The 14263-nt window shown below is 36.7% G+C and overlaps 1 protein-coding gene across 10 annotated transcripts in view; it reads left to right on the forward strand.

Annotated features, from left to right (window-relative positions):
- Positions 1–67: 67 nt before the first annotated feature.
- Positions 68–14263, forward strand: part of LOC106129490 (phosphatidylinositol 4-phosphate 5-kinase type-1 alpha) — a 44856-nt gene continuing 30660 nt past the window's right edge. For 8 of the 10 annotated variants that reach the window (XM_060952627.1, XM_060952626.1, XM_060952628.1 and 5 more), the window contains exons 1-9: positions 68–360; positions 488–531; positions 4034–4172; positions 9013–9224; positions 9582–9746; positions 10585–10737; positions 11531–11683; positions 12292–12434; positions 12980–13027. In XM_060952627.1, the coding sequence (XP_060808610.1) occupies positions 264–360; positions 488–531; positions 4034–4172; positions 9013–9224; positions 9582–9746; positions 10585–10737; positions 11531–11683; positions 12292–12434; positions 12980–13027 (1154 nt within the window). In that variant the 5' untranslated portion in view covers positions 68–263. Of the gene's footprint in view, positions 361–487; positions 532–4033; positions 4173–9012; positions 9225–9289; positions 9356–9581; positions 9747–10584; positions 10738–11530; positions 11684–12291; positions 12435–12979; positions 13028–14263 lie in introns of those variants that run through there. The other 2 variants (XM_060952622.1, XM_060952625.1) reach the window with 2 other exon arrangements.

A 14263-nucleotide genomic window follows, 5' to 3' on the forward strand; every position in this document is an offset into this window, starting at 1 on the left:
TGATATGGAATTACCTTTATTTTATTTTTTATGGTTGGTAATACTGTTTAATTTTTTGAAATAGCAACACAGTTACTATGAGCGGTCGTGTCAATCGAATGCTTCGGGCGAGCATTTTCTTGTAAACTAATTGATTTCTTCTAATTAAATTATAGTGAATCATTGTGTTAGCGATGCAGAAGTGATGTGAGCCATGCGAATTAATTTTGTGCAAACATTGATACAAAAGACTCCAAAATAGGGGGTGTGAGAGGAAAACAAAAATGGCCTCGGGTGATACTGACCACATAGAAGTAATGGATAGTTCCGCCTCAAAAAAGTCGGAAAATGCCACCACACAGTCTGGATCAGAGGACGATGGTAGTGCATTGCTAAATCTAATAATACAAACGCGCATTCCTTTGACATAATCTCATTTTAAGTGTCGCGAGTGCAGTGTAACCCAGTTTTCATTTTAGCCTCATTTGTTGATTATATTTCGTTACAGATCGTGATAGAAGTTCCATCGCCGAGAAAAATGTACCTTACGACGTAAGTAACAGTGTAATTCATCAAATTAGTCTGAATATATCCGTATAATGTTCTAAAATGGGTCATGCATGGGAGAAAGTGGTCTTTTTCTCCTAATGTTTTCCTTAATTAGTTTACTTATCATTAAGAAATGTTCAGAGGAAACTAATATAACGTTTACAAAGTATAATACTCACATTTTTTATGTAAATTTTGTGTAAAAGTCCAAATAATATCAGGTAATCATCAATGATGTCATTGATTGAGAAAATTATCTTTTCATTTACATATTATTCCTTCACTTAGGCATCTAAGACTTGTAGCATTAGTTTAATGCTTCAGTAGAAGATAAGTACTTACTATATATTTCATTTTAAGTTTTAATCTCCATAACTTTTATGATAGTCAAAGCTGATTGCTTAAAATGCAAGAATTATCATCAAATCGAAACTGTAAGAAATTCGTAAGATAAAGAAAAATAGTCTATGCAGATGTCACCAGCCAGATATGTCTTTACACAGCTCCACAAAACCTGTAAACATGAACTAGGGATAGGTCAATTTATGCGCCAAATATATTTTCTCAAATTAAGTGGAGGCCCTTTTATGAGATAGGGTGATTGCGCTGGTTTTCATCCAATTAGCGGAGTTGCTAGCTTTCAGACGTAAAAATAATATGATAAAGTATCCTAATTAAAATAGCTCATATTTGTTTAAATACCTCATATAGTCTATTTTTGATATAAATAAAGAAACTTTTAATTATAACTACATTGTTTTTTATATAAATAATTAAATGTTAAATAGCAGATTTCACTAGTTTTCGTCCAAAAAATTTGGTTTTCGCCCTGGTGTGATCTAGTTTCCGTCCAGTATGTAAAAATGAGTAAAAATGCAATGTTAAATAAAAACTGTCTTTATAATCTTTTATTTAATCAACAAAAATATTTATTCTTCAGCAGTAGATTTCCTGCTTTTTTTATTTCCCCGAATCCATCTATAACAATTAATTTCATAGTTTAGTACCTACTAGAAAAACCTGTAAAAATTAACAAGAAAATGTGTTAGAAGTAGATTCCACACTATTATGGACGAAAACTAATACAAAAAAAATTGCTGTTTAGTTTTCGTCCATGCCATTTAAACATTTTTTTAAACAAGCAATACTGAGAAATTATTGGACGTTAACTAAATATCTTGTCAAATAGCCAATAAAGTTCATATCTAAAGAAAACACATATTTTTTTATAGGTCTGAAAAAGTAAAATGAACATTCCAAATATTTAGCTTGCTGTTTTAGTTTCCGTCCATGTGGACGGATACCAAATAATTGGTAAAATAGGCATGTCAGTATTCGTCCGCAAACTTTTACTAAGATTACTACAAAAACATTGTAAAATAACCTGAACATAATGTTAGTTATACTCTTAAATATCCTTACATGCCAAAATATTACCCAATCTATGTGAAATAGTCGTAAAACCCACCACGGAGTGTTCCTGCACCAGCTATTTTTTTTGTATCGGCAATGACGTCTACGCAACACGAACACATGCCGGCCACTGAGTTAAATTTTTTCGAAGTTTTCACTTGACAAATTGGATTTTGTGGTTGTTAGAACTGTTGCTTAAGTATGAAGGATCGTGACAAGTTTCAACATGCGTGCATAGGTGTGTTTATATTCTTTTTATTTTTTTTTAATTTTTTTTTTTAATATATACGGGACAAATTACACAGATTGAGTTAGCCTCGAAGTAAGTTCGAGACTTGTGTTACGAGATACTAACTCAACGATACTATATTTTATAATAAATACTTATATAGATAAACATCCAAGACCCAGGCCAATCAGAAAAAGTTCTTTTCTCATCATGCCCTGGCCGGGAATCGAACCCGGGACCCCCAGTGTCACAGACAAGCGTATTACCGCTGCGCCACAGAGGCCGTCATTTATATGCGTTTAAAAGTGAAATGGACGAAAAGTAGAACTGGACGCCAAACCAGCGCAATTACCCTACCTACTCAAAAACCTGTCCATTGTATATTAAAAGTTTTATATTTTAGTTTGTAATGAGTAAACTCTTACAACTTGAGTAAAAAATCTAGTTTAATTTAAAAATGATTTTACCGGTCTAGGAATCAAACTGGTACCTTATGAGTCTTTGTAACATGTTACCACTATTACTGTTTATGTGTCCCTGTAATCATGATTTATTTTATCCAAATAATGAATAATTGCTCATTTAAGAATTCACTTTACAAATAAGAAAAGAGGCTGCTGTTTTATTCCCAGAATTTAGATCAAAATACTAAGGAGAGAAAGAAAAAATACCTATTTTATTTGGTATATAAATTAGAATTTAGTATAAATTAAAATTAAATTAAATTTTCAAAACTGTACCAAATTGCTTACAATTATAAGATGAGACAAGAATACCATGATGCTGATCTTCTGCAAAACCAAAATTATTAAAACCCACAAAGGGTTCCGCCTTTGCATCAAAATGTCATATAATATCAATCACAAATAAAAAAAATAATAGGACCACTCAATCTCTCTTTCCCCTGGATGTCGTAAAATGCGACTATGGGATAGGCTTATAAACTTGAGATTCTTCTTTTAGGTGACAGTACAGATAGATAGATAGATATATATACATACAGCAACCTGTTACTACTTACATGAATTTCAATTAAATCATTAAGCCAAACAGCTGGACGTGGTCTATCCAAGACTATGTGGCTATGTCTTCTCCGCATGGGAGAAAGACGTGATTATATGTATGTATTTATATTTATACATGGCAACCCTAACCGTCATGCCGAAGTGGCCAGTACACCGACGAAATTTCACCCTGTAAATATTTAATTACACCATATCACGACTCATGTTTTGTAGGTTGTTATGAAAAATAAATGAACCAGTCAAAAAATAGTGTCTTGTGCCACTTGAATTATAGAAGTTGATATGGTGCGTCGTTTTGTTTTCAATGAAAAATATTGCAAGGAGTAAGCTTGATACTCTTACAGAACTTTATTTAGTGTTGTGAAATTTAAACTATTGGATCTATTCACTTTATATTCTCCTTCAGTTTCGGAGATTAATTTTATTTGACGGCCTCTGTGGCGCAGCGTTAGTACGCTTGTCTGTGACATCGGAGGTCCCAGGTTCGAATCCCGGCCAGGGCATGATGAGAAAAGAACTTTTTCTGATTGGCCTGGGTCTTGGTTGTTTATAAGTATTTTTTATAAAAAAAATATAGTATCGTTGAGTTAGTATCTCAAGTCTCGAACTTACTTGGAGGCTAACTCAATCAGTGTAATTTGTCCCGTATATATTTATTTATTTTATATATAAAACCAGGCCTCGTACCCGGATGGGTAGGCAGAGAGTACATATACATATAACCTTTGTTATGTATGTTTTAGTTTTATGTTTATACATCATTTAACCCATTACTTTGGAGGAGAAATATGCTAATGTTTTTATATCATTGCATAAGCTGTCTTCTTCGTATCCACAGCCAGCCGTCGGGCCACTCGGCGCCATCAGCAAAGTCCACAAGTCGGACCGGAAGATCGGCCACCGGCGGGTCGGGGAGGGGGGGGAGATCACGTACAAGAAGATCCAGTCTTCCCAGATTATGGGCTCAATACAACTTGGTAAGTGTTTAGGCTAGGTGTGTGTGTTACATGCATACAAATAATCACGTCTATATCTCTTGCGGATTAGACAGAGCCAAAAGTCTTGAAAAAACTGAAGTTCACCTGTTTGGCTTGATGATGGAATTGAGATTCAGATGGAAGTCGCTTCGTGTAAAAACCTGACTCACCCAATCCAAGATCTATGGTCAAATGCATACCCGGACTCCTCTCCAGAGAGGTGAGGATGCATCGAGAACGAAAGCCAGGAGGAAGAAGAAGACTTCATTTAAAAATATGAATGCCTGTATCTGGGGGATCTGTAAATCTAAAGGTAGTACTAGTGCATTTTATCCCTTAAGTGTAAAGAGGGCCAACAGTCTTAAAAGACTGGAAGGCCGCGTTAACTGCATAACTTAATAAAAGATTTAACAATATATTTTCTCTTTTCGCGAGAAAAGTTCTTTAATTTTCATCTTGAGCAAATGTCTCGAATACAATTAGCCAGGATGTGTATGTTGGTTAAAGTTATACCTATTATTACCTCGCCACGCTATTGATTGTAACACGCTAATAAATTGTAATTATTATAGACTAGCTACTTCTCGGGGCTTAGTTCCCTTGGGAATTTCGGGATAGAAAGTTATGTTATTCTACCCGTGTACCAAATTTCATAAAAAATGTCCAGTACATTTTGTGTGAAAGAGTAACGTATGTACATCCACACATCCTTACAAACTTTCGTATATAAATGTGATTAAGATAGGATAAGGTAAGGTAGAGTAGGTAAGCCATGGTCTGCTCTATGACAAACTGTTACAATTCTATAACACTTAGTGGATGGACGTTGTTTATTATTAGACTGCGTTAAGTGCCACAGACTTATGTTAAAACAGACATGTCTGTCAAAAAATACCATAACACAAGCAAGCTGCTATTAGGTATATAATTAAATCTGTGTATCAAATTTGTCCGGCTTTTTTATTTATTTAAAAACTAGCTTTTACCCGCAGCTTCGCCCGCGTGAATTTAGCGCCATTTACAAAAAAACGACGAAATTAGCGCCACCTACAATAAGACTACAAGGTTTTTCGCTAATCCCACGGGTACTATAGTTTATACCAGGATGAGAGGAACCCTATTTCCTTCTCCAGACTCTTTATTATAGATCCATACGTGATATTTCAAGAAGATCAATTAAAATAACCCGGGAAGAGGTAACAAACAAGCAAATAATCTCACTTTCGTATTTGCAACATGAGATGGGATTTATTTAGTATCTACATAAAGTATAAAGGCACATGTAATAAAACAGCCGATTTATATTCTCACGCTGCGTGACTACCTCGATTCACGATAAAATGTATATACCTACTCTACTGATTTTCCATGTTTAATCACTTACGTCTAATGCAACTACTATAACCTAAAAGGGAGGAAACAAACTGACACAAAATAAAAGTCCAAACACATACACACTGAAGGGGAGGTAGAGACTACATACATTCCACATTGCCACGATCCCTGCACATTTCTCTTGCTTCATCCACATTCATAACTCTTCATGCAAACACGAACGTGTACAATTTGGTAGCCCTGTCTATTACTTGGTGACTCTACACTCAATAGTTACTATGATGAGTATGTTTGTCTGTGCGTCCAAGGTTTGTTTACAGTAAAACCAATGCGGTTTCAAAACAATGAAATTATTGTCTATGTCCAGGCTAGCCCCAGTCTTGCTGTTTCTAGCTCAGTCAGTCTCTCTGTTTCTTTATGCATCATTTTCTTTCACGTTACTTTACCAATATTATAAAGCTGAAGAATTTGTTAGTTTTTTTTGAACACGCTAAACTCTTGGTTCGAATTGAAAAATTCTTTTTACATCGAATAGACCATTTATCGAGAAAGGCTTTAGGCTATAATAAAATCACGTTGCAACTATGTGGAGCAAAGAAATAAGGTAAAATGTGAAAAAAAAACGGGGAAAATTATACATCCTTGAGGGCTTTAATGATGGCCAAAATATCTATTTTACGCGGACGAAGTCGCAGGCACAGCTAGTCATAGAATAATTTGGTTAGTTTTTTACGTTCCATCTATACCATAATAAGTGATAGTATTTATGAATCACAAATATATACCATTTGTATGTAACGATGAGTCATCTTACTATAGTTTTGTTCGTCTATATAAAGATCGAGTCATAAGAGCATGTTTTCATGGTTTAACATCACATCACGTGTTCTTGGATGCATACATACAATCACATCTATATCCCTTGCGGAGTGAACAGAGCCAACTGTCTTGGAAAAACTGATAGGCCAGCCACGTTCATATGTTCGGCTTGATGATAGAATTGAGATTAAAATAGTGACAGGCTGCAAGTCCATTTTTTAAAAAGATCGAAAACCCGAATATGTATCTCAAAGGCTGTACCCATAATTTTTTATCGGACATAAAATGAAACAAACTAAATATGTACATATCTCGTTCTTGTTTATTTATACGACGAACGTTAATTAAACATTCTTAAATAAACATAATGAATAGATTTTTCTCGTGACTAAATGATGCGGTGCGCAGTTCAAGGTTTATTTTTATTTCATTCTACAATTGTCCTATTTCCTTGTATATAAAAATATATACCTAGTGCCGTGTGGTTCCCGGTACCAATATAAAAAATAATATGACCACTCCATCTCATGGGTTATAAACATGGAATTCTTCTTTTAGGCGATGGGTTAGCAACCTGTCACTATTTGAATCGCGATTTCATCATTGAGCCATACAGCTGAACAAAGCTACAAAGTTTGAAAGCCTTACTCTTAATCACCTTTTACGATGTATGTATATGAAGAGAATGAAATAATTAATAAAAAATCCTAAAAGTTCCGCTAAATAACTGAACGCACAGTGGCGTTGCCGTCGTGATACGTTATCAGTTTGTGATAACAACGCATGAATGGCTATTCTCATTTGGTTATTTATTTACAAACATAATTCACATACAATGCCAAGTAGTCTATAGATGGGTCTCATTACTGGCTAACGTCTGACAATTCAATAATCCATGCGTATGAAGTTTAAATAAAAATAAAAAAACGAACTTTGTATGTTTATGATATCGTAATGTTTTTTTTTTTTTATAAAGGATGGCTTTTCAAACACCAGCCAAATTTTTTTTCAACATCATGTTTATTAGCCATTCCCTTTGTCGCCTTTTACGTCAACCACGGGTGAGACATGGAGTGGTCCTATTCTATTAAAGTGCGTGAACCACATGGCACATTAATTATTTTAAAATAATTCGGTATTCCATCCACTAGTACGTGCCGTGCCGTGTGGTTCCCGGCACCAATAATAAAAAAGAATAGGACCACTCCATTTCGTTCCCATGGATGTCGTAAAAGGCGACTAAGGGATAGGCTTACAAACTTGGGATTCTTTTTTAGGCGATAGGCTAGCAACCTGTCACTATTTGAATCTCAATTCTATCATCAAGCCAAAAAACGGAAAGTGGCCTATCAGTATTTTCAAGACTGTTGGCTCTGTCTACCCCGCAAGGGATATAGACATAACTATATGTATGTATGTAGGTACTACTACGTCTTACGTTTCTGTCTTTTTTTTCTGTATTTATAAAGCACTACTTATAAATTATGCGCGGAAACCACACGGTCGAGGTAAATATCTCCGTGAAGTATGTAATGTCCCGCGGTTTCCGCCGCTGTGGGAAGCGCTGATACGATCGCAAGGTCGGCACGTTGTGACTGCATTGGGGATAAGTTTGTCATTGTTTTTACGCAGCGTACCTACGCGGCCGTGACTGCAGAATGACAGGCGCATACGTTATAAAAAAATACGCCTCTTCTCAGGAGTACTCAGGGAAGTGGAAAGATGTAGTCTCTGCCTACCCCTCCGGGAAAGTTTTGTTAGAGATTTTATGTATGTATGTATTATTATTACTCAAGACGCCTACGGTTGGACGATTTACATAGATATAGGTATACATACATACAAAAGACTGTCTACTATAGGATTTTCATGATACAAAAATGTCCTTGAGCGAAGCAGCGGGCAACAGCTAGTATACATATATAATATCTATAGACGGTTGGTGGCGCACACGCTTCACGGAAACCCGCAGAATATATTGGAGAAATGAATGTTCGACTCCGCCCGGGCCACCAGGTAGATCATCATCGCCTTACTGTTTTATTACAACTGTGAGGCGTCTGGAATCAATTTGTGAGGCGATGAACTAGCAACCCGTCACTTTTCTAATGTCAATTCCAATCATTAAGCTATCTAGCTCAATGTGGCCTTCCAATCTATTCGAACTTTGTCCACTCCATAATTGATTATACAGATCTTTTATATTTATATGGTGCCGTGTGGTCACACAATAGAAAAAATAATAGGAACACTTCATCTCTTTTCCATGGATGTCGTAGAAGGCGTCTAGGCCTATCTGGCTTGGATTCTTCTTTTAAACGGTAGGCTAGCAACCTGTCACTATTTGAATCTCAATTCCATCGTTAAACCATACAGCTGAACGTGGCTTTTCAGTCTTATCAAGACTGTTGGCTCTACTCCGCAAGGGATATAGACGTGACTATATGTATGTATTAGTATACCTCTACGTTTGGAGAGATATAATAATTAAGCAGAGTAGTGGATTTTGAAATAACGGAGCACTCGGTAAAATAAAAGATATTTTTTTTTAAGTTACATATATAGGATGAGAGGCAGAGACATGACATGATTGTTAAATAAAATCTATCAAAAAATAGAATCAAATCAAAGATGAAATTAGAAGTACAACAGTATGTCTATTATAATATAATATACTTTGTTACAGGCATCCAACACGCGATCGGAGGCCTCGCATCGAAACCGGAACGCGATCTGCTCATGCAGGACTTCATGACGGTGGAGACGACGAACTTCCCCCACGAGGGCTCGAACCACACGCCCGCGCATCACTACTCAGAGTTCAAGTTTAAGACGTACGCGCCCATAGCGTTCAGATACTTCCGAGACCTGTTCGGGATACAGCCTGATGATTTTCTGGTGAGTTTCAGCCTTGACTTCAGCGGTCTTCTTAGTAGACCCAGTAGACTGACTTCAAATTAAAGACTTACGCACCCATCGCGTTCAGATACTTCCGAGACCTGTTCGGGATACAGCCTGATGATTTTCTGGTGAGTTTCAGCCTTGACATCAGCGGTCTTCTTAGTAGACCCACTAGACTGACTTCAAATTCAAGACTAAAGCACCCATTGCGTTGTAATACTTAATTTTCTGGGAAGTGTCATCATTTAAATAACCTATGGTCTTCTAAGTAGAAACTGGCCCTATATTGAAGTTCCTCTAACACAGTCTCTGCCTACCCCCACATGGAAACCTCAATATGAATGTCTCTTCCAGATGTCAATGTGCAGCGCCCCGCTACGGGAACTCAGCAACCCCGGGGCCTCCGGGAGCATCTTCTACCTGACCAACGATGACGAGTTCATCATCAAGACTGTGCAGCATAAGGAGGGGGAGTTCCTGCAGAAACTGCTGCCAGGGTACTACTTGAACCTCGACCAGGTGAGTCGGGACACGAATCATGGGTTATTACTATCATTCCACTCGATTTTGTCTTATGTGAGTGATTTTATGATATGAAAAAAATCTTTAATTTATGGGAAAAGCTAACCCACGCACACATACACATAGTCACGTCCATATCCCTCGCGGGGTAGACAAAGCCAACAGTCTCGAAAAGACTGAAAGGCCACGTTTGGATGTATGGCTTTATGACTGTATTAGGACTCAAAAAGTGACTAGTGCTATGCCTACAATTATAGTATGCGTTTCACTAAAATTCCCATAGCAATTTTCGTTCCCCCGAGAATGTCCAGAAAAAGTAGCCTATGTTTTTCGGTCCGTTATTTTAATTCTGGAAATGTAACAGTAAGATGGACATTCGCATTTATAAATACATACGATCACGTCTTTATGATAAACAGAGCCGTCTCACAAAGACCGAAAGGCCACATTCAGCTGTATTATGTATGTATTAGCATTTTATATATTAGTAACTTCCTATATGGAATGGAAGTATGGATTTTGGATTTTTGGGGATTTTAAAACTAGAATTTGTGGACTCGTCGTGTACGGAGAAGTGCATTCGCCCACAATTTAGATTTAAGAGATCTATATTTGTAAATTGACGTCCGGTGAAAATGCTGCAGTGTAGTTTATTCCGCCGCTTCTTCTACACGTGCGTTTTGGAAGCGGTAGTAATATAACTAGATATTTAAGTGATGTGACGTCAATAAGTGATACCTTGTATCCAATTTTCTATTGGATTATTTGGATCAAAATCTATTCTATTCTACTGGCACTATTTTGATTAGATGTTAATAATAAATTTTATTTACAGAATCCACGCACGTTACTACCAAAATTCTTCGGTCTATACTGCTACCAATGTAACAGCAAGAACGTACGACTCGTGGCTATGAACAACATACTGCCATCTTCCGTCAAATTACACCAGAAATATGATCTCAAAGGATCTACTTACAAGAGGAAGGTATGACCTTTTTTTTAATCTATACAATTTTTTTTTTTTTTTGGTTTTCGTCCTCCTCGGATTTCGGTCCATTGACTTATTTATAAATAATACAGGTATTAAACGCGCAATTAACGTAACTTTGTTTTATCTCGGATGTTTCGAATCATATCATTATGATCCGTCCGAATGGTCAGTCAAGTGTTTGTCACACGACGACCATGTATCATTGTGACCTGAAACGAAATTGTTTCGTTCGCGTTAAATACCTGTATTATTTATAAATCAGTAAAAATCACTGGTACAGACAGACAAAGGCAGTGAAACCTAATCCCCTGTTAATACAAACCAAAATCATAGGTCGAGTGTCTCTGCAAGCGACTGTACATGTCCCTTATTATTCTTTTCAACTTAAATCATGTTATTATTCTCAATTCTATCATTAAGCCTTTTCAAGACAATTGGCTCTGTCAACCCCGCAACGGATATAGACGTGATTATATGTATACATACATACATACATACATATAATCACGTCTATATCCCTTGCGGGGTAGACAGAGCCAACAGCCTTGAAAAGACTGAAAGGCCACGTTCAGCTGTTTGGTTTTATGATGGAACTGAGATTCAAATAGTGACAGGTTGCTAGCCCATCGCCTAAAAGAAGAACCCCAAGTTTATAAGCCTATCCCTTAGTCGCCTTTTACGACATCCATGGGAACGAGATGGAGTGGTCCAATTCTTTTTTTATTTGTGCCGGGAATCACACGGCATATATGTATGTATGCATAAATGTTATTATTTCCGTCCGCAGGCGAACAAATCAGAACGAACGAAAGCATCACCGACATACAAAGATCTAGACTTTATGGAGCATCACACGGAGGGGATATTCCTGGAAGCGGACACCTACACCGCACTGATCAAGACTATGCAGAGGGACTGCCGTGTTCTGGAGAGCTTTAAGGTGATTCTTTTAATGCAGAGAGTCCCAAACTTATTTTGTCTACTGCCCACATTTTTTTAGCGCCCCCATTTTTTCACCTATTTAAAAACCACTATAACTTCAAATTAGTTTAATTAATTATTGTGACCTATATATGTATATAATGCCTCTACACAACGCCCCCATTTTCTTTCTGGGTCTCTTACCGCCCCCCTTGAGACCTGCAGCGCCCACAAGGGGGCGTTATCGCCCACTTTGGGAAAGACTGTATTAATGAATGGGCTAGCAACCCGTCACTATTTGAATCTCAATTCTATCGTTAAGCCGAACAGCTGAACGTGGCGAGTATCAGTCTTTTTAAAACTGTTGGCTCTGTCTACCCCTAGGGATATAGACGGGATTATATGTATGTATGAATCTAAGCGGAGGCGATATTTTTAGGGCTCCCAATTTTATAGTAAACACATTAAATTTGTTCCGTCCGCGTAAGATAAAAAAATCGCGGTAATACAATGGGTACCCGTGGGAATTCGGCGAATTCCTCTAAGTGTCCTAGACCGCATAAGGCACTTATATGCCAAATTTCAGATCCAGACTTTGATTTTTTTATTAATTATTTCTTTTCACAGATAATGGACTACTCACTCTTAGTCGGCATCCACAACTTGGACGAGGCTCAACGCGAGAAGACTGAAGCGAGGAAACGCACAGACTCCGGCCAAAGCGACGGCGATGAGGAGGGGGAACCTAGACGAGGATTGAACAGGACCAGGTGCGTATTTCTTGTTCTTAGTACCTGGGCGCCCGACTGGCGCTCGGAAAATTTTTTTGTTTATTGTTTTAATAAACAAAAAAACTGGTTATTGATATAGACAAAGTGAAAAACTATATACTTATAGAACTTAGAACGTAATAATTACCTACATGCTGACTGCTAAACCAACAGTTCTGTGCTAGCGACGCCGAAATTATTGTACCATCCATCTTATATGGAAAAATGGGTTTATTTTTTTTTTGTTGACTTTATCGAATATTTTAACTGTTACACCCGCGAACTGAGCTGACCGCTATTGTATTGTACTACTATCATGAGCGAGACAGTAGACATTTTTTTGGATTTTAAGTTTAATGCACTTGTAATAAGGTCTTCATATTATTGTTTATACATTCGGTTTGATTCGGCGGTAGATTGCGCTATTCTGCGCCGTCGAACAAAGCCGAGGCTTATTATTTATTATTATAATCGTGGTAGAACTGTAAGCGATTATGTACAACATTAAATCAGGTGGTGGTACAAAATTTTGTACAACTTTTCAGATACGACCAAGCGAAGGAGGATTTCGGGGCACTCGTTAAACGGACACAGTACGATATATGTTTTATATATATATATATATAATATATATAGATATATGTTTTGTCATAACCCCGTGTACTGGTGACTAATTTATGTATGTTTATTTTTGTATATGTCACCGTCAATTTGTGTTATTAGTAAGAACGTCCATCTGTATTTATAACTAGCTGTGACCGCGACTTCGTCCGCGTGGAATAGTTTGTTTGGGCATCATTGAAGCCCTGAAAATGTGAAAAAAAAACGGTGAACGGTTTTTTTTTTCACATTTTCCATTATTTCTTCGCTTCTAATAGTTGCAGGGTGATTTTATATATCCTAAAGCCTTCCTCGATAAATGGTCTATTCAACACAAAAAATAATTTTTCAATTTGATCCAGTGGTTCCTGAGATTAGCGCGTTCAAACAAACAAACAAACTCTTCAGCTTTATAATATTAGTATAGATTTGATAGATATATGTATTCAGACGTTCTTATAAATACGCTATGTTCTGGTGACATTATATAATATACTATCATGTAGTCATTACTATAGTTAACTTACTAATATATTTACGAATATTTCACTGTATTAGTGATATACTATTGGCATGTAAATTTAATTATTTCTCACACTCTACTGACTGATGAAGCATGTGTGTGTGTTTGTGTCATTACAAAGCATGAACTGAAATGTAATAATAATAACTATTTACCGTATATCTTTTACAAAAATAACTAAGTGTAATCTGTTTTTTTAAATATTTTAATGTGCCATGTTGTTCCTGGCACCAATAAAAAAGAAAAAGACCACTCCATCTCATTCCCATGGATGTCGTAAAAGGTGACTTAGGTATAGGCATATAAATTGGGATTCTCCTCTTAGACGATGGGCTGACAACCTGTCTCTTTTTGAATCTCAATTCTAACATTGAGCCAAACACCTGAACGTAGTCTATTAGTCTTTTCAAGACTGTTCTACCCCGCAAGGGATGTACACGTGATTGTATGTTTGTATGTTTTAGTATTTTGAAGATGGTAATGATATAGGTAATATAAATGAAAGCGCGATCAAGTTAATCATTAACTTTTTTTATGTCAGATCTCTAAAGCAGTAGTAATATTGTCAAGGTCTCCATTCAAGTCAAGATTAAAAAAAAACATCTTGGTATTGTTGACCTGCGCAGTCAAATTTTCGTATGGGGCGAAAATATTTGAGCGGTTGAGCCATTAAGAGAGCGCCCGTTTGAACCTGCGAACTGAATTG

Source organism: Amyelois transitella, chromosome 29 (genome assembly GCF_032362555.1).
Source record: "Amyelois transitella isolate CPQ chromosome 29, ilAmyTran1.1, whole genome shotgun sequence".
NCBI classification, from domain to species: domain Eukaryota; kingdom Metazoa; phylum Arthropoda; class Insecta; order Lepidoptera; family Pyralidae; genus Amyelois; species Amyelois transitella.